This window comes from Durio zibethinus, chromosome 7 (assembly GCF_047325235.1).
Source record: "Durio zibethinus cultivar Kanyao isolate XHJ-2024 chromosome 7, ASM4732523v1, whole genome shotgun sequence".
NCBI lineage: Eukaryota > Viridiplantae > Streptophyta > Magnoliopsida > Malvales > Malvaceae > Durio > Durio zibethinus.
Genome location: NC_143168.1, coordinates 28,598,930 through 28,620,283, shown reverse-complemented (window position 1 = coordinate 28,620,283; position 21,354 = coordinate 28,598,930). Strand labels below are relative to the sequence as shown.

General features: G+C 36.5%; 3 protein-coding genes and 1 pseudogene across 7 annotated transcripts; 1 reads left to right on the top strand and 3 right to left on the bottom strand.

Moving 5' to 3' along the window:
* Nucleotides 1-1,076: 1,076 nt before the first annotated feature.
* On the bottom strand, nucleotides 1,077-3,522 carry LOC111277424 (uncharacterized; annotated as a pseudogene).
* Nucleotides 3,523-4,551: 1,029 nt separating this feature from the next.
* LOC111277422 (nuclear envelope-associated protein 2-like) lies at nucleotides 4,552-9,114 on the top strand. Of its 5 annotated transcripts, none has more exons than XM_089764295.1 (6): nucleotides 4,552-5,574; nucleotides 5,656-5,912; nucleotides 6,041-6,148; nucleotides 7,532-7,993; nucleotides 8,111-8,212; nucleotides 8,717-9,114. In XM_089764295.1, exons 2-6 carry the CDS (start codon nucleotides 5,709-5,711, stop codon nucleotides 8,882-8,884), a joined length of 1,044 nt encoding a protein of 347 aa, XP_089620421.1. In that variant the 5' UTR covers nucleotides 4,552-5,574; nucleotides 5,656-5,708; the 3' UTR covers nucleotides 8,885-9,114. The 5 variants fall into 5 exon arrangements, with proteins under 5 accessions (XP_089620421.1, XP_022719609.1, XP_022719611.1 ...); XM_022863874.2 differs by having other exon boundaries at nucleotides 4,649-4,821; XM_022863876.2 differs by having other exon boundaries at nucleotides 4,676-4,821; nucleotides 7,540-7,993.
* A 1,018-nt stretch (nucleotides 9,115-10,132) lies between these two features.
* Nucleotides 10,133-13,051, bottom strand: LOC111277421 (Carbohydrate-binding X8 domain superfamily protein). Its single transcript, XM_022863873.2, has 4 exons — nucleotides 12,668-13,051; nucleotides 10,941-12,431; nucleotides 10,740-10,836; nucleotides 10,133-10,650 (listed from the first exon to the last, which is right to left on the bottom strand). The coding sequence occupies exons 1-4, from the start codon at nucleotides 12,735-12,737 to the stop codon at nucleotides 10,458-10,460; spliced, it is 1,851 nt and encodes a 616-aa protein (XP_022719608.1). The 5' UTR covers nucleotides 12,738-13,051; the 3' UTR covers nucleotides 10,133-10,457.
* Nucleotides 13,052-14,872: 1,821 nt separating this feature from the next.
* HASPIN (Protein kinase superfamily protein) lies at nucleotides 14,873-19,855 on the bottom strand. The gene is made up of 13 exons (XM_022864418.2): nucleotides 19,554-19,855; nucleotides 19,301-19,391; nucleotides 18,578-19,074; nucleotides 18,060-18,183; nucleotides 17,782-17,891; nucleotides 17,242-17,353; nucleotides 16,984-17,076; nucleotides 16,768-16,829; nucleotides 16,556-16,686; nucleotides 16,370-16,440; nucleotides 16,212-16,264; nucleotides 15,497-15,563; nucleotides 14,873-15,306 (listed from the first exon to the last, which is right to left on the bottom strand). Exons 1-13 carry the CDS (start codon nucleotides 19,799-19,801, stop codon nucleotides 15,172-15,174), a joined length of 1,794 nt encoding a protein of 597 aa, XP_022720153.1. The 5' UTR covers nucleotides 19,802-19,855; the 3' UTR covers nucleotides 14,873-15,171.
* Nucleotides 19,856-21,354: the final 1,499 nt, after the last annotated feature.

Sequence of the window (21,354 nt, the reverse complement as noted above, 5' to 3'; positions counted from 1 at the left end):
TTAAACGGTAAAAAACTAGCATATATAGTAGTCATATATAATGTAAAAACGAGATTCAATAAGAAGAAGCACCGTATGTTAATGCGTGCAGAGTTGATAATAATGGAATATATTTATTGCATATGGTTGAACTATAAAAAATATATATAAATATATGTACTCCATCCTCCTTAAGGAGTCATAAAATAAAGAAAAAGACGAAAATGTGTTTAATTAAGAACTCGTACATGCCTCTTGAAAAAAAAAATGGGGGGGAGATCAATGATGACCCAGAAGCAAGACAGAAGGGGCCATTGTGCACGTAGAGGGGAGTCCCAGCCGCTGCAATTTCATGACTCAGCTTTGTTCGTAGTCTTCTACCACTGTAAATTATATCCCTGGTAACTTTGGGAAAGAAAGAGCTGGAAAGAACTTCTCTTAAGCTGCAACGGAACCAATCAATTATATATAGCCACAGCCCACAGTAGTCTAGCTATTCTGAATGCTTTATCATTCACTAGAGATCTCATAACGTTTCTAAAGCTGCGACCAGTTACAGCGTTTGAAATTGGGCAGTGCCTCTTTTCATTGTTGATATCAGTTTGGATGCGTTACCATGCCACAATTGAAGTCAGTCACCTGCAAATGAGAACGGAATATGAGTTGGAGAAGTGAAGTCTTGTGTTCTTCAACAATTTGTCTAGCTTCATACAAAATCCTAGGTTTACATTTCTCCCCTAATACATCCATGCTTATCTGGATCAAATAAAAGACTTCTTATAGATTCTGGACTCTGAATCCCAGAACTCCCTCCTTGCTGATAACCAATATCTAAAAGAAATATAAAAAAAATATTCTTTCCATGTAAAAACGGGATGAACATAGTTACCACTAGCCAGTCCCCTCCCAACCATGTAACTATTAGTTCTGAAGATTTTGGCATATGTATGTTCATCTGAAATGCACAAGGTCATTATAGTGTCTTACAGACTGCAAAATAGATGAAGAAAACTCAAAACATACTAACCTGGCATGACCGCAATTACAATGCCATTGAAGACAGATCTATCACACAATGCCTCTCAGAGCCAAGAAATTATATCATGGCTTTTTGATCCTCCAGGGGGTGAGAATGAAGGCATGACCTGCAATTTTACAGTTGAGACAGAATGTACCGCCAAGGAATGGGTGCATGGCCCAATCAAAAGACCATTCTGAGTATCAAGCTTTTTATCGCATCCACAATCCCTCAGCAAGAATGTTGCTAGCATTATCTTGCTCCGTTGAACTTTCATACATTTTTGTTCCCCTACTTTTTACCTCATTGACATTGGATCCAATCAACAATGTATGAGACTTAGCATCCGGGACACAACCCCTTTCCAACATCAAATCTAACAAAAGTCAAACCTCACTCTTGCAACCTTCTTTCCAGAGTCTCACTAATCAGTAGATTAAACATAGCTGAATCCAGAATTTCCCTTCAAGAAAAAATTTTATCAATATCTTTTGACATCAAATGTAACCGAGAATGGCTACTTAAACAAGAGAAAAGATCATGCATCCGAATCAGGCGTATGACCCTCACAGTAAGCATTAACTTGAAAAACAAAGCACAATCCTTAAATCGGTTCAGCATACACATACTTCGTATTGGGATGCAGTATGCTTCGGCATGAACGTTACAACCCCCTATCACCATTTGGGAAAGCATTACCAAGACATCTTTAGCCCTTTCTGATTTATGCAAGGCAAACATGATAGTGGTGTAAGTCAAATTAGTGCAAGTACCAGAACAATAAGCCCAGCTTGACTGCTTCATCCACCTTTCCAACATCACATACGGCTTGATCAACAAATCAAATGTGGAGACTTCAAGGAGGCATCCCCCTTTAGACATGTAAAAATATACTTCAACAGCCTCTTTAATCTTTTCTAGCCTGCAAAGGCCTTCAACTAGCCTAGAATAACATATAGAATTCAAAACCCAGAACTTGGACTGAATGTGATAAAATAGCTCTAAAGCATCCTCATATTTGTTCAATTTACAACAGCTGGAGCTGCATACGTGCCACAATCAGGAACTATTGACTGTACAATCATTCTTCCAAGAAGCTCGTAAGTTTTATTGATGCCCACGTTCTCACAAATCCATCTGATTAGAATATTCCAAGAATCACAATCTGCTATGCCTCTCTCAGACATCTTCTCAAGAAGACTTTTTCCCAGAAAAAATTTACCAGTCTTACAGCAGCCTTCAAGCAATGCTTTATATGGAGAAGTTAAGTTACCACAGTCATTCTCCAAGAAACGTATTGCCTGAATATATCTTTCCACTTCACAAAATCCATTTACCACATCCACAAATCAATCAACAGGAGGAACCTCACCAATTTCTATTATCTCTTCAAGAATATTAGTTGCATCATCTAAATGAAGGTTCATACATAAACAATGAATCAATTTACTGCAAATTAGTGAATCTGGCACTAAATTAGCAGCTCTCATCAGCCTAAATGGCTGAATTCCTTCTTCTAGTCTGTTCTCTTGACAAAACAATGGAACAATGCAGGCATATGAATTTAGATCTGGCTGACACCCGAGCTCCAACATTTCATGCAAAATGAGCACTGCATCATCAACTATTATTCAGAATAAGACCTTTTACAACAATCTCAAATGTCCTAACGTTAGGACTACAGCCCTTTTTTCTCATCCTCCTAAACTGATCCAAACCTGATTCAACCCTGTTGGTCTCGAACAAAACCTCCAACAAAGAGTTCAAAGTATCAGCGGTGGGCACAAACCCTGCTTTCACCATTTCCTTATAAACAAACAGCACATGTTGGAAATCTGTTTTCTCTTTAACAAGGGCACCTAATAAATCATTAAATAAATTAACAGAGGGATAATACCCACTTAATGTCATGTTCACAAGAACCCGAACCGCCTCATTTAGCGTAGAATGTCTAACAAATGTATGAAGCAAAGAAGCAAGAGCCTCCTCCGAACCTACACATATACCTCTTGTCAAATTTAGACAAAAATGATCCATTTCCTTATTATTCCCAGCCAAACCCAGTTTCAAAATGATATGGTAATAGGTATCAGCGTTATGGTTAAAAGCTTTTCTGTAAAGCAGCCCATTTGAAAATCTTAAGAGCTGAGTTCACATCTTGTGTTTTTTCGAAAACCCGGATTAAGCTATCTGGGTATAGATTATTCCTCAAAAGCCTAATCTTTGCTTCAAAATGGTTAAGATATGGAGGGTTGGGGTCGGTTTCGAGCTTCAGTTGGAGAGTATTGGCGTAAGAAACGGAGAAATAGCGCCCAGGTAAGTTAAGCCATCGAGGGAGTTAGTTGGAAAATTTTAGAGTAGAGAGCCCTAGAAGCATCGGATTTGGAGCTACCTATCGACAGTAAAACAAGACGGGGAAAGAAAGAAAGATAGAGGAGACGACTGAGCTGAGAATTTATGTACTAAGGAGCTATCAGGTATACAGACTTACAGAGAAACTGAATTGTTCATGGCCAAGTTGCCAAATTACTAGTGTTGAAGTTGATCAATTGCCTCAGTTTGATGTCAGCAGCTACAGTTTAGGTACGCTTTATAGTTTACAGGGGTGGCAGAGGCGTTGGACTTCCAGGCAGGGCAGTGACCACCAGGACCTTTGGATTTTCATTTTCTATTTAGCTGTGCTTCTCAAGGCTCAACCTATGCTATGCTGCCATTGCCAAATACCGACTTTAGCCCATTTCCCTGATGTTTTCGCATAAGACGCATTTTCATTTTAGTATTAACTTAAGTTCCATTATTTCTCAAGTATTAGTAAATTAAAAGAAAGGCGGCGTTCCTCCTATCATAAATTTTATTGGAAGGCTATATATAGAGAGAGATTGATAAAAGCCAAAAGTATTGGCCTAAATTGAAATTAAAACACTAATCTCAATCAATGTTCATAGAATGTTGTAAGATGTGGTGTGAAACAACAATTGAGTGAACAAACAACCCTTAATTTTTTAAATTGAAGTGAATTTGTTGTTGAACACTTGAATATGTATACATATATATATATACGCAAAAAAAATTATTTATTTCTAATTACCATTTAATATAAGATTTGTACTTTCTGTAATAAACATATGTAAAATTACACTATAAACTACTATTATTAAGAGAAATGCGATTTACTCCATGAAAGTGAAATGGACCATCTACCACTAACGCTGAGGCCGCCCAACAGCGCCCCATCAAGCACTAAACTAAAGTAGTCCAGCCCACCAGAGATTACCGACTGAACAGATCAACGGCTATCAAAGGCTACACGTGGCGAGAAATCATTTGCCCATGCCAAATATTTGGATGTAGCCTTTGCCGCGCTTGGCTAAGGCTGGGCTGGGCTGGGCTAATATGTGAGTTAAATTTCAAAACAAAGCAAAAGGCCGAATGGGATCCACCACGAAACAAAACAAAAAACAGCTTGGGATTTCGTCATAATCACAAAACCCCAGGTTCGGAGTCCCCGAAGCAAGCAAAATAAAGCTCAAAACCGAACCTAACCTCTCTCTTCTAACACGAAACGCGCACTCGTTCTCTCTCCTCTCCGCTGCCTGCCTGTGGTGTGGACATGTTGTCGCTTAAACGCAGGGAATTGCCAATAATAATAATAATCCTACAAAACCACAAAAGTATTCCATGAATAAACTAAAGAGGATGCTTCTTTCTTTAATTTAATTCATCCAAAGAATAAATAAAAAACAAATCATTTCTGCTCTGTCTGCTCTGCTTCGCAAGCTGAGGGATTAGAGACAGAGTTAGATCGTAAGGAAGTTGGTAAAGTGGTAACTCCCTTTCTTTCTTTCTTTCTTTCTTTCTTTCTTTCTCTTATCATGATTCTCTGTTTTTGTCTCTCTCCCTTTTCTCTTTTGAAGATTTGTTTTGTAAAAGCCAAAATCGTTTTTTTTTCTTTGGCTTTTTCAAGTAGAGACTTGTGAGGGAGGCGTTTCATATGTTTCTTGTTTTCTTTATGGACTCCAATTCAAAGGATTTCTACTTTCTCCGTAAAATTTTCCATTTTCAAATTTGAAAAACAAATCTTCCCTATTTTCAAATTCTAAAAGCTGTCTCTTTCTTTCCCTTTCTCTCTACTCTGCCCTCTGCAAGGACGCTTTCAGACACTATTACTGCTATAGTTTATTCGGCTGCAATGAAATATACTGATGAAGCTTTACGTCTCTCTCTCTCTCTCTCTCTCTCTCTCTCTCTCTCTCTCTCTCTCTCTCTCTCTCTCTCTCTTGTCTTCATAATACTACTAGCAGACTTATGATAGATAGAGATAGTCTTCTCTTCTTTCAAATCCTAATTTTGTCAAAACCATTTCTTTGCTTTAAAATTTTCATCTTTGATCTCAAACTTTGGAACCCTTTGCACTATTTCTAAGCTATCCTCCTTCCCCTCTCTCTCTCTTTCTCATTTTTTGTTCTTTTTAATATTTCAAGCTTGGTCCTCGCTGTCCCTTTTAAATTAAATGCACAACGACCCTGTTCACATGCATATTTCACAGGGAAATACCTTTCATTTACTGCAAGCAAGAAGTAGGTCCTGTCCCTAAGCCACTAGTTTTTTTTTTTTTACCCTTCAAGGGTCTTGATTTCTGTTGATATATTCACTATCAGATCTTTGACAACAACACCATTCTCACCGTTGGATCAAGAACGCGCTATCCCTGATGTCAGTTTCTGATCAATCAACCGTGTCGTCGTCATCCCCGCCAGTTGTTCCAAGGGATTTTGATCCATTATTGAAAGATTTGAATGAGAAGAAACAAAGTTTTCGGCGTAACGTCGTCTCGCTCGCGGCGGAGTTGAAGGAGGTTAGGAGCCGTTTGGCATCGCAAGAGGAGTCATTTGCTCAAGAAACCCTAATAAGACAGGCATGTGATTGCTGACGAGGCCTTTTATTTTGTGTGTGTTTTATGTTAACTGTCAGTCTTCAATTGAATGTGGGGTCAACTGGAATTTGTTTACTAATAGATTTGGGTTTTTTTTTTTTTTTCATCAGGAAGCTGAGACAAAGGCAAGGAACATGGAAGAGGAGATGTTTAGATTGCAGACAAGGTTAGAGGAGAGGAATGGGCAGCTTCAAGCCTCGACATCTGCTGCTGAGAAGGTCCCACTTACATCCCAGTTCTTGAACTTTTGTCATTTCTTTGGCTGATTAATTAGCCTCATAAAACTGTGATTGTGTTTCCTTTTTACTTGTTGCTTCATCATTTGGAAAGAAACTATCATGCCCTAATGATGGTATTATGTGCTATGTTGATTGAGTTGATCTGCTCTAAAATGGCTCTTTTTTTTTGGTGTCTTAATGTTTTAAAGTTGTTGATGACTCACACATCTTTTGGCATGCCTTTTGGCTTTTCCTCTTTGGTTATTTTTGGCGGAGCCCATCATAGGAAAGGCGACCGAGTGTTTCTGATTTTATTTGAATGTTAACTCTTTATTGTAACTTGAATAAGTCAGGAGATTGTTGTCTTTACACATAAGATAATCTAGGTTGGTCACAAAATCAAACTTAATGCAGCCATTCAACAGTCTCATATTTTGCCAAGTTATAAATGTATTTATTTGATGCATTATTCAGAAGTTGATCTTATCGACTTCTTATTTCTTCCCATCTACTTAATTGTTAAATTCCTGATGAGGAATTCACTTTTAAGTTTTTGGTAATATTTTTATAAAAACATGAATTTCATTTTAGTCAGTAGCCTGATTATCTGCTAGAAATTCTTGTCAAGTCTTATCTGAGTCATCTGACTGGATGTTTTTGAATTATATTGGCATGTGATCCAGTTTAACTTTCTGCAATTTATTCTAGTCATTATATTGAATGATAAAGCCGAAATGATATTTAAATAAAGATGCTCAATCTTTAAACCTCATGTTAAATGATGCCTTATTTTTATGGGAATATTGCACCAATTGAGACCTTTGCAAGTGTCCCCTATACTAATTGCTGCCAGAGAAGACTCGCTTTATTCTGTTCAAAATCAAATATTATGCTTCCTCTTGATTTTAAACAATGGGCATACCAACAAACTTGGAATAAAACATGAAAACTACTTGACATAGTGTTGTATAGTAAGGCGCCAATTAGATAGCAATTTTATTTACAACTTGATAGTTTCAAACTATGGAGATGTATTTTTATTAGTAGAATGCTAGATCATAATTGAATTTTCCCTTATTTAATTCTTAAAGAAGCTCAAATATGATCTTATGTGAAATGCACACTGCATGTTGTGAAATGCATTGATGTAAAGGGTAATCCTGGTAATGGCACTAACATAACATGTTGTCTTCACCTTGATGGTTAGAAGACAATCTTGGGCCTCTATTTATAATTTTTTTTTTTTGTTTCTACTTCATCATCTATTTTAGCTTTCATGTAAAATTTGTCTCTTTTGGTATTGCCGCTTCAATGATTTTTTCTTTTTTGTTTAGACTAATGCACTTCTGGGTTTCTGATATGACTTTGTAATGTGACTCTCAGTACCTCAGGGAATTGGATGATCTTAGATCACAGCTTTCAGTCAATCAAGCAAATGCTGATGCCAGTGCTGCGTCAGCTCAGTCAGCACAGCTTCAGTGTTTAGCACTGCTAAAGGAGTTGGATGAGAAGAATAATTCACTGAAAGAGCATGAGGATCGTGTAACTAGGTTAGGAGAGCAATTAGATAATTTGCAGAAGGATCTTCAAGCAAGGGAATCTTCCCAACAGCTGCTGAAGGATGAGGTTTTGAGAATTGAGCATGATATCATGCAAGCTGTTGCTAGGGCTGGAGCAAACAAGGACTGTGAGCTCAGGAAACTGTTGGATGAGGTTTCTCCCAAGAATTTTGAAAAGATTAATAAACTTTTGATTGTTAAAGATGAAGAAATAGCCAAACTGAAAGATGAAATCAGGATTATGTCAGCCCACTGGAAGCTCAAAACCAAGGAATTGGAATCACAGGTATTTTCATGCATATGCATAAGTTGCCTTGAAAAAATATCCTTTGAATTTTATTACCATTTCACTTTTTATATAAAATATATATTTTAATGATCTTTTATCTATTTTATGGAGCAGTTAGAGAAACAGCGCCGAGCTGATCAGGAACTGAAAAAGAGGGTGTTGAAATTGGAATTTTGTCTCCAGGAAGCTCGTGCTCAGTCACGAAGACTCCAAAGGGTAATGTTAATATCTTGATTCATTTCCTAAGTAGGATTCTGGTTATCTACAGCTGCTGATGAGTTCTCCACTAATGTGCTGTTTCTTAAATATTTGTTTTGCATCAGAACTGAAAATGCTTGGATTGCTAATTTGTTTGGATCCATGTTTGAACTAACTTTCCATTAATGGGCTGGACCCTCTGCAAGTTGGCCCATTTCTTTTGCTGAATCACCTATGCTTACTGAACCAAGTGTTCCAGTTCTACTAGTAAATGGCTTCTGATACACTTTTATATGCATAAATGATGTTTTGAAGGCCATATTGTTCACTTTAAACAATTTACTACCTTACTTTTATTTTATCTTGGCCAACTCTGAACATGGATAGCCACTACAAACATGAATTTTTTAGATCCCTTGGCATGTTTCAGTCCTTTCTTACTCCTTTCATAAAATCATACTTTTTCTGGAGTCATTTTCAGTTGCATGTCATACGCTGATCTCATCGTACTAATTTTGGCAGATGGGAGAGCGCAGGGATAAAGCTCTAAAAGAACTTAGAGATCAGCTGGCAGCAAAACAACAATGTGGAGCTATGGGTAATGAGAAACAGAATTTCTGGGAAACCTCTGGTTTCAAGATTGTAGTTTCCATGTCAATGTTGATCTTGGTGGTGTTTTCAAAGCGGTGACTTCGTTTAGTTATGTAGGTGTTGTGTATAATGAATACCGGAAGAGTTTAGGAAAGCCCCAGAGCTATTGCCCTTGTAGAAAGGCTTGTAGATGTAGTACAGGATCTTTTTCTCGGTATCAGTCGAAATGCCATTTATCCTCATTCTGAGCTACATGCCTACAATGATGTGATTTCACTGTTATTCTTATGCCAACAAAATGCATGACAGTTCATCCTTTTTCCTGTATCCTTATTGTGGCAGATTACTCATAAGCTAGCTGCATTGCAAACAATCATGATGACAGCTTTCACAATTCTTCATGCTTTATCCTGTGTTGCTGGATTAAATTAGTTATGATATGAAGAACATCACTCCTTGAATCTCGCACGGAACTAGAAAAATCTCCTGGTATTTACGTGAATAAAATAAACATGCAATTATATCTGTTATGAATGTGATCTGGATTTGTATTGAAGTCAAAAAGGTTTGGTATGATAATGATGGGCTCGGGACTCCACTGTTGAATAAATATTTTAGGGGTTGCCAGTACAATTGGAATCCGATGCCGTGGGCTCCAAAAATGTAGTCGTTAGGACTATGTTTTATATAAAACAACAATATTTTGTCTTTAATTTGAAGCCATTTTTTTTCAATGCTGCAATTGCGTTTGCTTGCTATAGTGTTTTTGACTTCTAGGCAAGAAGCTTTTTGACTTTGTATGGTCCTAGTAAATTGATTCATCAAGAAAATCGGTTGTGTTTGATCCAAAAATAAGAACAGAAAAAAGAATTGATTGATTGATGATTTTGCTGAGGTGAGATAGCATGTAATAATATTCTTGATTTTGCCCCTCTGTAAGCTAAAGCTTTATGAGTTCGGACCTTTGGCATGCTGCTCTTTTTGGGAAATAAAAAATCGCTGGTGTGTTTCATTTGTTGCAGAGAGATGAATTTCAGATTTACTATAAAAATTAAGATCAAGATTTTAGTAAATTAGTGAATATATATATGTCTCATAAATATTGAATGGCTTTGTTTGCACTCAATATGGTTTATGGCTAATGGGTACCATACTATTTTAGCTACTAATGCAATCTGGTGTTTTAAGTATATGTTTTTTTTTTTTTACTTTATTGCCAGTCCAATACCTTGGAAATGCTTTCCATTCTATCCAAACGAAGTCTAGTTATTCAAGAATTCTAGCGTTAACCATTTCTCTCTTGGTGCAAACCCATCAGTAATCTCCGATGATTTGATCAAGCATCCATCTCAAACCCACAAATTCCACTAGTTGATAACAAACATATACAAGATCATCAGTACCTACTCTACAACCCCAACCCATGCCTGCAACTGTGATCTCTCTAAAAACCATCCAAACGAACTTTTTTTTTTTTTCTGAAACTATCTAAACGTCAAACTTAATATCTTGTATGTTTCATGTAAAAACTATTTTTTACCAAGAGCAAGAAACATCTCTACATCTTGAGCAGATTATGCAGGGCGGCGAACATATTCAACAGGAGCTGACTGCTATGATCACTCACTGTGGAACTACTTGAAAGAGGATTTAGCATGAACTTCTGACCTGTTTATATACATGGCTCTAGGAAGATTACTCCAGCAACAAGGGATGTCACCAGAATGATGCTGCTAATAAAAGGTTGTAAACCAGCTGACATGGATGTTGATGTATTGACACTGGGAGGTGTGTCCGACCCAAAAACAGTTGTGGTAGCTGAGCCAGGGTTACTTGAATTCAACACTGAAGGTGGGGTGATGGAGCTGCAAAATACGTGCAGGGTCACTTCTCCAGTTTAAGCTTATATAATAGCAAATATGATGTTTCAAAGCAATCGAAATGAACTCTTTACCCTGGTATGCCAGCCCCTGATGTTGGTGCTGTTGTTGCTGGTGTTGCAGTTGAAGTTGATTGTGATGCAGAAGATGGGTAAATGCAAGATCCACTACCTTTGGAAAGTTTTAATCACAACATTGTAAGCTAAGTATCATTTAAATATTCAAAGATAGATAATTGACAAGAAAGCAAGAAAGCGACAGAAGAGTTATCTTACTTGGATTGGTGTTGACTATGGTCGCTGTCCCCCCAAAGTCACAGCTAGTTGGCCCTGGGTTTTTCTGATAATAGCTGTTGAAAGCAAAGGATGCATGGTTTTGTAAAGTATTTGGGCTGTAACAATTGGCACCTTGCTGGATCTGTGAGCAGTCAGCTCCTCCAATTCCACAAGCATAATCCAACGCTGACTGAAGTGAAGTCTCCAACGCTCCAGTCCTGGCTACACACCAGCTCTGTCCAGGAATTGCAGGAGCATTTGTAGTTGCAGGAGGGGCTGCTGGATTTGTTACTGGTGTGCTGACTGGAACACCTCCTGCTGGGGCGGGATACGTTGTTACAGGGTTAGTCACTGGCTGTGGCCCTGCCCCTGGCACTATTATGGGTGCAGGTGTTGTAACCGGATTGGTGATTGGTACCGCCGGATTGTTGGGATTGGTGGAGGGTACTGTGACCGGTGTGGTGGTGGGAATTGGCGTTGGTGTGTCCGCAGGATTTGTGGGCGTTAGGGTAACAGGATTAGTAGGGGGGACAGTGACAACAGTTGGTGTTGGATTATTTGGAGGGAAGGAGACTGGTGTCGTTGAAGTGGGAGCAGTAGGGAAGGTTGTTGGCGGAGGGTTGATAATGTCATGTGCTATTTTTTTTACGCTACTAAGGAGTTCTCTACGAGAAGAAAGAAAGATCTGCTCTTCTTCCCACTCAAGTTCCTTTTGTACAAAATCTTCCGTTGCTGATACTTCTGCATATAATGCGGCTATCCGAGGTGTAATCTGGATGTTGTTTTCTAAAGAATTTTCAACCTTAGCAGTAAATTCAGCTACTTGAGCTGCGCTAGGAACAGCAGGGCTTTTAATTGTCAGAAGAATGGGAACGTTATTGCAAGGAAGAGTAGAAGCGCCAAGACTGGCTGCTTCAATCACAGACTGAATAAATTGATCTCCCATGCTCAATTCTCCATCAATAATAATGGCTTCTACAATAACAAAGGACCCAGTTTGCTTGATAAAACCAAAAATCCTATGCAGATCACTTTGGTATGTCGTACTATTCATCTTTTGTAAGAATGATAATGAAAATGCTGCCGAGACCTTTACTTCTTTGTGAAGATTAAAACTACTGAGGAGCGAATGAATTGATTTCAAGGCGGATAAAAGCTTAACTAACTCATTTTGCCCTCCAAAATCATTATTGATTCTGGTTACAACAACGCTTTCGATGTCAACATGTGGGAGAACGGCAAGAAGGTGGTTTTTCAGCCATGAAATAGCAGATGAGTTGGAGCTTCTCAAATTCTCAACTAAACTCTCATTTAAATGGAGATCAACAGACACACATGAGTTGGATAGAGTACTCAAATCCGTATGATCTGATACGAAGAGTCGAATCTGAAATGGGGACACCTTGTTTCTCAGGAGGAATGATATGGTTCTACTAGCTGAACAAGATGCACTTTTTCCCCTTGCATGATAGGAGAAACCCACCAGAGTTCCTGGTTGGACAAAGGTAGTTATAAGTAAATTAACTTCAAAAATTGTACTAAACATTTATGCATATGAATATACATGGGATGATCTAACTAAATTCTTCCTTAAACAAGGCATAATTAAAAACAGGTTCATATGACAGTTGTTTCTCAAAGTACAAAATGAGCCAGTTATTTGGCTTTTCCACTATATAAATTTGCAAGAAAGTAAAGAGAGTAACGAAGAGATGGTTGCTACTTACCAGAAGTGCAGATAAAAGGAAGAAACAGAAGGGATAAGATGAGACAATTAGAAGCCCCTTTAGCCATCATAATTAACGAGAGGTTTTCCTGGGTTTAGGCAGAGACCTAAATGTATTTTTATTGTGATTCAAACAATGGAGGTGTTTAAAAGACAATGCATACAAAAAATCTTAGGAATATAAGACGTTAGCGGGAGAGAAGGAAAAGTGTTGAAGATAAAGTTGCAGAGAGAAAAGGAAATAAAGTAAAAGAAGGATGGCTATGTTCCATGTAATGTAAAAGGAAAGATATTACTTTGTCATGAAGAATGGGGTTGGAAATGTTCTGTCTGTCCACTGTAGGAATGAATGATCGTCCATGCTTTTTAGCTTCTTTATCTTTTTCCAAATTAAGCCGTTTAGGCTCAGAATATAAAAGCAACAGCCTGACTTGGCAAATGACATATGCACATGCATTTACAAACAATGAATATGCCTTCTACTATCTAAAAGGATCCATGATGAAAAAGTGAAGCACACTATCATATGATGTGTTATATATCTAGTTCAAAGTTCAAACAAACTACAGTCACTAAGAAAAGATGGTGGTTGGACAAAAACAATAAAGGAAAGAAAAAGATGGTGCTTTGTTTAATAATCCTGCATATTCCCGCTATTCCCATCACATTTTGTTTTGCATCTATTCTGTTATAAGCTGAGGCTGATGCCAATGGATTCAAGATTTTGAATTTATAAAACCAGCACAACATGTTTCAACTTACTGACTAGGAGTGCACTAAAGTGAAAAGAAAGATTATTGTCAGAAACAATTGGCGTAACCCCAAATGGGAAGTTAAATATTTGAACTTGATTGGACTAAGTAAAAGATTAAATCAATGTCAATTTGGCTTAGCTCAGCAAAAACCACATGAATTAATTAATTTGGATTAAAGGAAAGGCAAAGTAAAAAAAAAAAGTGTCCCTGTTAGTAATATATTTTTCAGGCTCCAAGTGCAATTTCAGATTTTGGCGGTTTCTTGTTAGGATAAGATCTCATACAAATACAATGTCTATTCCATTCAGATGCTTTGGCTTGCAGTGCTTGCTTCTTAGAACCAGCATATCTTTCTTAACAAATGAAGGTGTCGAAGAAAAAGACCCAACATTTGAAACAAACAAAGATAGAGAAAACAATAGGATCCAATATTTTTGTAGCTAAATTAGCACCTATCCGCAAGGATTACATGTGATGGCTCATTAGAGATTTTGGTGAGCATCACATTCTTCAAACTACAAAAATGCATTACTTGCATAATTCTAATTTATATCAGCGACTGGCAAGCTACTGAGTGATGTCAATTGGTGCCACTTCTTCCTTCAGACATTCTAATACATGTAAACCATGTGGGATAATCTATTGTTGGCGCTTCGCTTCTTTTCTTTCAAACCTATAAATCAAAAGCACCCTCAACTGACTAGATCCCATCGGAAAGCAAAGTATCACTACTCCTCATGTCTCATGCCCACGATAAGGTTTGTACATAGATTTTATATAAAATCTTTAAAAAGTATAATTCTGATTTAAAAAAAAAAAGCAGCTTACTGAGTTATGGCCGCACGCAATTTGCTTTGTTATTGGCTTTGTTCTTTTACTCGTATAAATGAAAACATTAGTAGCAGTGAGAGGTGATGACTGCCAATAACTGCGTGATTTGTTAGTAAAATACTAAGAGTCTTAGCTTCAATTATCGAAGTAAATGGTGGTGACTTCTTCCCTTTGCTTCTAACCTCTCTTATATATGGATGGTATATATGCTTAATCTTTCCATCACTAAGAGCAAAATTGACTTAATAAATAAACCCATGTCATGTCGTGTACATATGTCGGCAACTTTTGGAACATATCAACGAAATTTCCGGTTACAAGATAGAAAGCAAAGCAATGTGTTGGTCATACACTAGCGATGGCTCGTGGCTCGGGAAATATATAAAAAGAACACAGTATTTCAGTTCGAAGAGTTTATATTCAAAAACATCAACTTAAAGAAAGAAAGAGAAGTTATGAATGTCTCAGTAGGCTTTGGTCTTGGTGAAAAGAAGTAAAAGTAAAACCCCTTCATGTGATGTGAATATGATACTTAAATGTGAGGGCTAAGAGAAAGAAATGAATTGATACCAGAAAATTGCAGGGATGGTGATACTGTAAGGATATAATGCAACATTATTGCCCAGCAATATATAGATATGACAATAGTGTCACAGAGGAATATCACTTGAATGAAAGAAAGATTCAAAGCTTCATTAACAACTGATATCCCATCCATTTGTCAATACGAGTAGAATATAAATTACAATTTCCCATATTATTAACAAACACAACATTATGATTCATTATCACTGTAAGGTCTGTCAAGTTGTGGTTATGATCCATATCCAATGTTGGCAGACCTCCTGCTATAATGTACAAGGGAAGGGAGAAATCAACTTTTTTCTTCCACTTCTATGTAACACCTCCTGTTAGTGTATTATTCACAAGGCGTGGTGGGGTCCACTAACAAATCACTGAAGAAAGGGTCAAAAATTGCTTCTTTAGCTGAATCATATTTGTCCAGACGCTTCTTCAAAGACCGCAAATCTCTCTCATTCTTTGAAGAACGTACCTGACAAACCATTAGAGAAAAAATATTTTGTCACAATAAAACAACAAAGATGTCAAGTCTGTCAACTAAAATTGTTAAAGGATGGACAATTAGTTGTTATAATAAAAAAAGAAAGTGATGATTGCGACATTATTCAAAGTTCATAGATAACATGCATCATTTCCTAATTTATAGGATGAAAATCACTTACAAATGTTTTCTTCAGCAGCACTATATCCACCAAGTATAACAGCCATAGCACATTTGTTCTGGGAAAACTGTAGAAGGACAAAAATCAACTATGTACTTATGTACAGCATCCATACAAATTTCAAAATGTAACAGCATGAGAAAATGTGGTTTAATGAAGAGAAGGACCAAAGCCTTGGAGAGAAATTTAATGCCCTCCTGGGATATAAACAGGGGAAACAAAGATAAATAAATAAATAAAAGCTTGAAATGCCTCAAATGATTATTCCTCTAATGGATACACCAACTCCTTTCCTTAATGTATGGCATAGGGTATGCATGAGCAGCTGTGGATCTCTTCTTCCCTAGAAATTCTACTGGAACAACCATACAACCGAACTTGATTGTACAGGTTAACTTGCTTTAGTTAGGAACAAAATCACTTCTACTTTCACTTTAAGCACATAAATAAATAGTTGTAATAACCAGCCTAAATGCGGCACATAACAACATATTAGAAGTATTAGTAACAACTGGAAGACCAAGAAAAAGAATAGAGGTTTTATAAAAAAACCATGATTTAACTGAAAATTTCAATGCTGCTGCAGAAACCAGTTCATTCATGATAGGGTTCACTTTGTTTAGTTAAAGTAATGTAGGGTAGTAAAGGCTAAGTGCTTGAATGAATGAAACAGCAGAAGCGACCTATGTTCAGATGTGAAGAGATAAGAAAATACCTTCCTTCCCAGTAATCTTCTGTAACTTCTTTCATTTTTCGATATGTTTCTGACTGCATATGATAATTCTTTAGTAAATCAATTTCGCTAGGTTAAATGTGAACTCATGTTTGTTTGTAACTATGAATAGAAATTCACAGCTCATCCCATTTTCTTACTTGTTTGTCTCCTTTTGGACCTTTGAAAAGATAGGGGTCCATCGATAGATCCAAAAAGAATATACTTTCTCCTGTATACAAAAACCATTAAAAAATTTTTATCTAATAAATCCTCTAATGTAATAAAATGTTTTTTTTTAAACAAAAATAAATAAATAAATAAATAAAAGTGAAGGAAACTTTCACCAGTGTTTATTCTCGACAATGTAAAATCAATTATTGATACCAATAACCCAAATGTCCTAATGAACATTTTCTTGCCCTCAAGAATAAACTTCATAGTGTGAGAGTCCCTTCGGCTCAAAAGTATGTTTCCCCTGTAAAAAGGAAAAAAATTCAATAGTTAGGAGTCAGAATCAGGACATAAAGTTACCAAAAAAATGTGACAGCAAGAAGACCAGTGCAGGTCACGGTGTTCAAACTCATATGCAGCTTCAGCCACGGCCAGGGCAGCTGTAACCTGCAATGCACAATGGGTAAGTCAGCTGTAAGCCAGTAGAAACAGATAAAAAGATCCATGAATCAAGACTTGATTTTTTTCTCTAGAAAATTACTTTTCAAAAAAAATCTTTTTGTTTAAATAATTTTGCATCACAAGAAAACTCTTTGATTACCTGAACCAATAAACTTCGTGCTTCATCAAAGTTCTTGAGTACAAAGCTTTCAAGATCTTTACCACCATGTTGTAGAACAAAGACGACATAGCGCTGTATGCAAATTCATCAGGTAAAGTAAATATATATTTGTAGTTTGGGCCATAAGTTTGGGAGTGTCCTAAATGTGCGTTTAAAATAGAGCATGAAGTATTTATAAAGTGTTTATTTATAGCTTTTTTGTGTAGGCAGTCATCAGCAACATGGAAAAGAAGATGCCTGTTTCCCTGGGAACTCTTTGGGGTGATCATTTTCTGAGCCATTCTTTTCATCCCATTTTTCCCAAGCTCTAATCAATGCTGCATCATACGGACCTTGGCAAACCTTTAAACTGTCACAGAAAGAGATGAATTAGAGATGACAGACAGGCAAATAAATTGACACTGACATGCAATTCTAAGTCTATGCATGACATTGGTGGATGACGGGTTTAACCAAGTTAGCCTACCTTGTGCCAATATTTTAGTTTCATGCATTTACTATTGAGCTTGACCAAGTTCCAGCCAATGTGAAGAACAATCATCACAACAGGAAGCACAAAGTGCAGGCTAGGCTACAAACAAACTGATATCGTGAAATTGAATATGCAGAATCACTCATGCATATAAGGAAAATATTTCATGCATCATGGCTTTCTATTGAACATGACCCTAATAAGCCAACTAAGAATATAAACTGCTTCTAATTGAAATGTTTGGTTATCGGAAGGTATGTAACAAAGAATGTCACAGAAAAACATGATGTGGAATTAATACATACTCAATTGTTTCAATAAAGGTCGTGCAAGCATTAAAAACATCATCTTTGAATTCCCGTAAACTATTAAGAGTTTGTGAGAGTACAGCCTCCTCAAGCAATTCTTCTGATTTCTGAAGCATAGGAAAGCATATGTATTAGTGATAAAACAAGCAAGTGAATTGGCCAAAAGAAAAAAAAAAAAAGCAAGTCATGAATTTCATTCAAAAAATCTACTCATGTCAAAAATAAATTAACTTGCAAACAACCAACAGAAACAGTAATTTCATTAGGATAAATACCTTTTGTACTTCTCCATTTACTGGAAAATCTCCATCAAATGGAACTATTTTGCACACAGTGTTGCCTGCTCTGAAGGCTTCTCCATAAGTACCTTCACCAACTTTGGCAATACTTTCTGGATCACTGAATCAACAAGGTTTCACCATAACAAATCCAAGCAGGAAGCATGGTCAATTGAATTTAGTGGAGAGAGGAAGTATAAGAAGAAAAATGCAGTGAGTTAAAAACACTATTGAAACTAACGCCCTTGCACTTATTATATAGCTGGACCACAAAGATGACGAGTGAAACCTTTAAACATATAAGTGGGCATTTCTGATTTCTGAAAATAAGACAGCACATTACACGGTATAATGATATTATAGCATAATCAATAGCATATAAAGCGGGAGGCTTCTGCATTGTGGTAAAGTCAGATGTACACAACCCCCCTCTCTTCCATGCTAAATCAAAAAAATATTACGTGCAGTTCGCTTCTAGGGGAAAGGGAAAAAAATTTAATTCCGTAGGGACTTACCAATACTTGGAGAAAAGATCAAGAAGCTTTGACGGTGCTGACTGTTGACAAATTTCCAGTAAAGCAGAAAATGGATCAACATGATCAAGATCTGACGATGTTGGTGTAGACGCCAGGGAAAGCTTCCTAATAGCAGCATTTATATCTTGACAGCCGTCATCACCACCACTTGTGGATATCGGATTGCACTTTTCTGGAGTTCTTAAACTTGAAAATTTCAGACCATCACTATATATAGAATCCATTGGGGAAGCTGGAGCTTCTAATATTTTGGACAATGTGCTAGAAGGCCCACAACTGAAGTTCATCTTCTTTGAAAAGAGCCACTTCTCTAATCTGGATGAAACATGTGGTATGGGAGCAGTGACAGTTTGATTGCCCGTGGCCCATGTCCCAAAGTGTTTTGGTGACGGGCTCTCCTCCAATAACTCAAAGGCATCAACCTCTTGAAAGTATTCTCTCTCCTCCTCAAAGCTTAGAGGTTCTGGAAACTTTCCCTGTAAACAAGAACAGTTTGCGATACTCTTAATTAAGTGAAATGAATTTGCAATGACAAAGTAATGAATGAACCTATCTCAAGACACTAGACAGGAACATAAGTAGTTGTGAAACAACATTAAAAAAAAAATCATAAAGGAAAGAAAGTTGAGATGGTATTTGGCATCAAGGTTAGAAGAAAACAGTATGCATAAAGGAGTTGAGAGAAAGGAATGGGTGCCATACTTTAGGAACAGGTGGTTTTCCCCTTCTCTTGGCCTGCTTAGGTTGTGGTAGATTCTTCTCACAAGGACCAACAGCAATACTTGTCCTCCCTCTGAATGAAGCAGCATAAGCAGTCAAACGTAAAATTGGAGCATAAGTGTGAAAATGTGTCATCCGCAAAGATTCCTTTTTGAAGCAATAAGAAAGAAAAAGGAGGCATTTTTATTTTATTTTATTTTGAAATTTGAAGAGAAGCCAATTAAAGAGAAGGAACCTGGTGGAAAGCGAGCGATTCCAACTGACACGCTTGTTAGCAGCAACCAAACTGAGGCGATTGCGGTTACTGGTTTCCAGCACCTCCACTGACTCGGAGGGGGTAGTGCGAGTGTGAGGTGGCGGTCGTCTTCGGTGATAGATGAGTTGGGTTGTTGTGTTTGTGGATTGTTGCTCCTCCGACTCCGATGCTCCTATGATTTCTGACCAAATAGCAACCTGCCCACCCGCTTTTGCTTTGCGATCCATGTTTAATTAAAAGACTACACTTTGGTTGAGTTCAGTGAGATAAAACATTGGTACAAAGAGACGGTGACTGATTTTGATTTTGATTTTGAAACTCCATGGAGGCGGGAGTTGGGGGCTTTGGTCCAATTACCCCTTCCTGGATCTATAAGCCCACTTTTTTCGGCCCAAAAATTCCGAGTGCAAAGTCCACTTAAGCTTTATCCTAAACCCACTCGCTCCGAACTCGATCTGATTTTTTATAATCATAAAACTGGTATCCATATCTGATCCAAATTTTTTTATTTTTTAATATCCGAACCCGTCTCGAAATTTAATATTGTATAAATCGTACCCGACCCCTTATCCGACTTAAAATTAATAAAATATTATTTTTAAAAAATAAATATATAATTATATAATTATATATAAATAAAAATTAAAAAATAATTTTTAATATAATATCAGGTCAGGTCGGGTTTGCCTAAAATCCGAACCCGATCTAACCTTAAATTTTTTTTAATAATACCCGACCCGAAACTCAATTTTCAAAAAAAAAAAAAATCAATCCTATAAAATCAGATCAGATCGAGTCAAAACCTGTCGAATTTAGATTGGGCTGCCAACCGTAACCATTCATCCCATCCCATTGCATATTGAGATATAAATATTATTCATTCCAACATGTAAAATGGTCATGACTTAATAATGCATGTTTAGAGAAATACATTTGTTTAATAATCATATATACCCTAACTGATAATTAACATTAATTATGCTTTCAATAATATTACTTGGACTAGGCGAGGGGACAGTGATTTATATATGTTTTCCGTATTTGATTTTTTCTGATTATAAAAAATAAATAAATATATATAAATTAGTCTTTCAAAACCAGCATTTGTTAAGATTTCTTTTTCTTAATATATATCAAGGATTACATATTAGACTAACCAACCTACCTGCTATATATACTATATGATATTATATTCAATTATCATGATCATTACGACATATTAATTATCTCGCTTTATCATTCACCAACATGTATATCTTTTTTCTTTCCAGTTAGAATAAAAAAATTCAAAATTTTATTTTTATTATTATTTTTATTATTATTATTACTATTTTGAATAAAGATGTATGCATCAAGTCAAATAAACTTGAATATATTACCCTTCTTTATGAATGGATTGCTATAATTTATTTTTAATCACATAAAGATCAACCAATATATCTTAATTAATTAATTTTTATCTAAACCCACAGAAAACGAAAATCCTCTCTCTCTCTCTCTCTCTCTCTCTCTCTCTCTCTCTATATATATATATATATAATTAAAATTATTATCAACAATTATGGCCCTAGTTATAACTGCATGCATCTAAGACAATGGAACTGATAGACCTTAGACCACCATAGGTATGCACAGATGTACTTTTCATCACTATGTATACACTATGTATATACATTTTGTTTCTGTCACTTATTAATTAAACAAACAAAAGTGCATATATATATATGTATATATATATATATATGCATGTGGAACAATGTACAAGAAAAAGATTTACCAC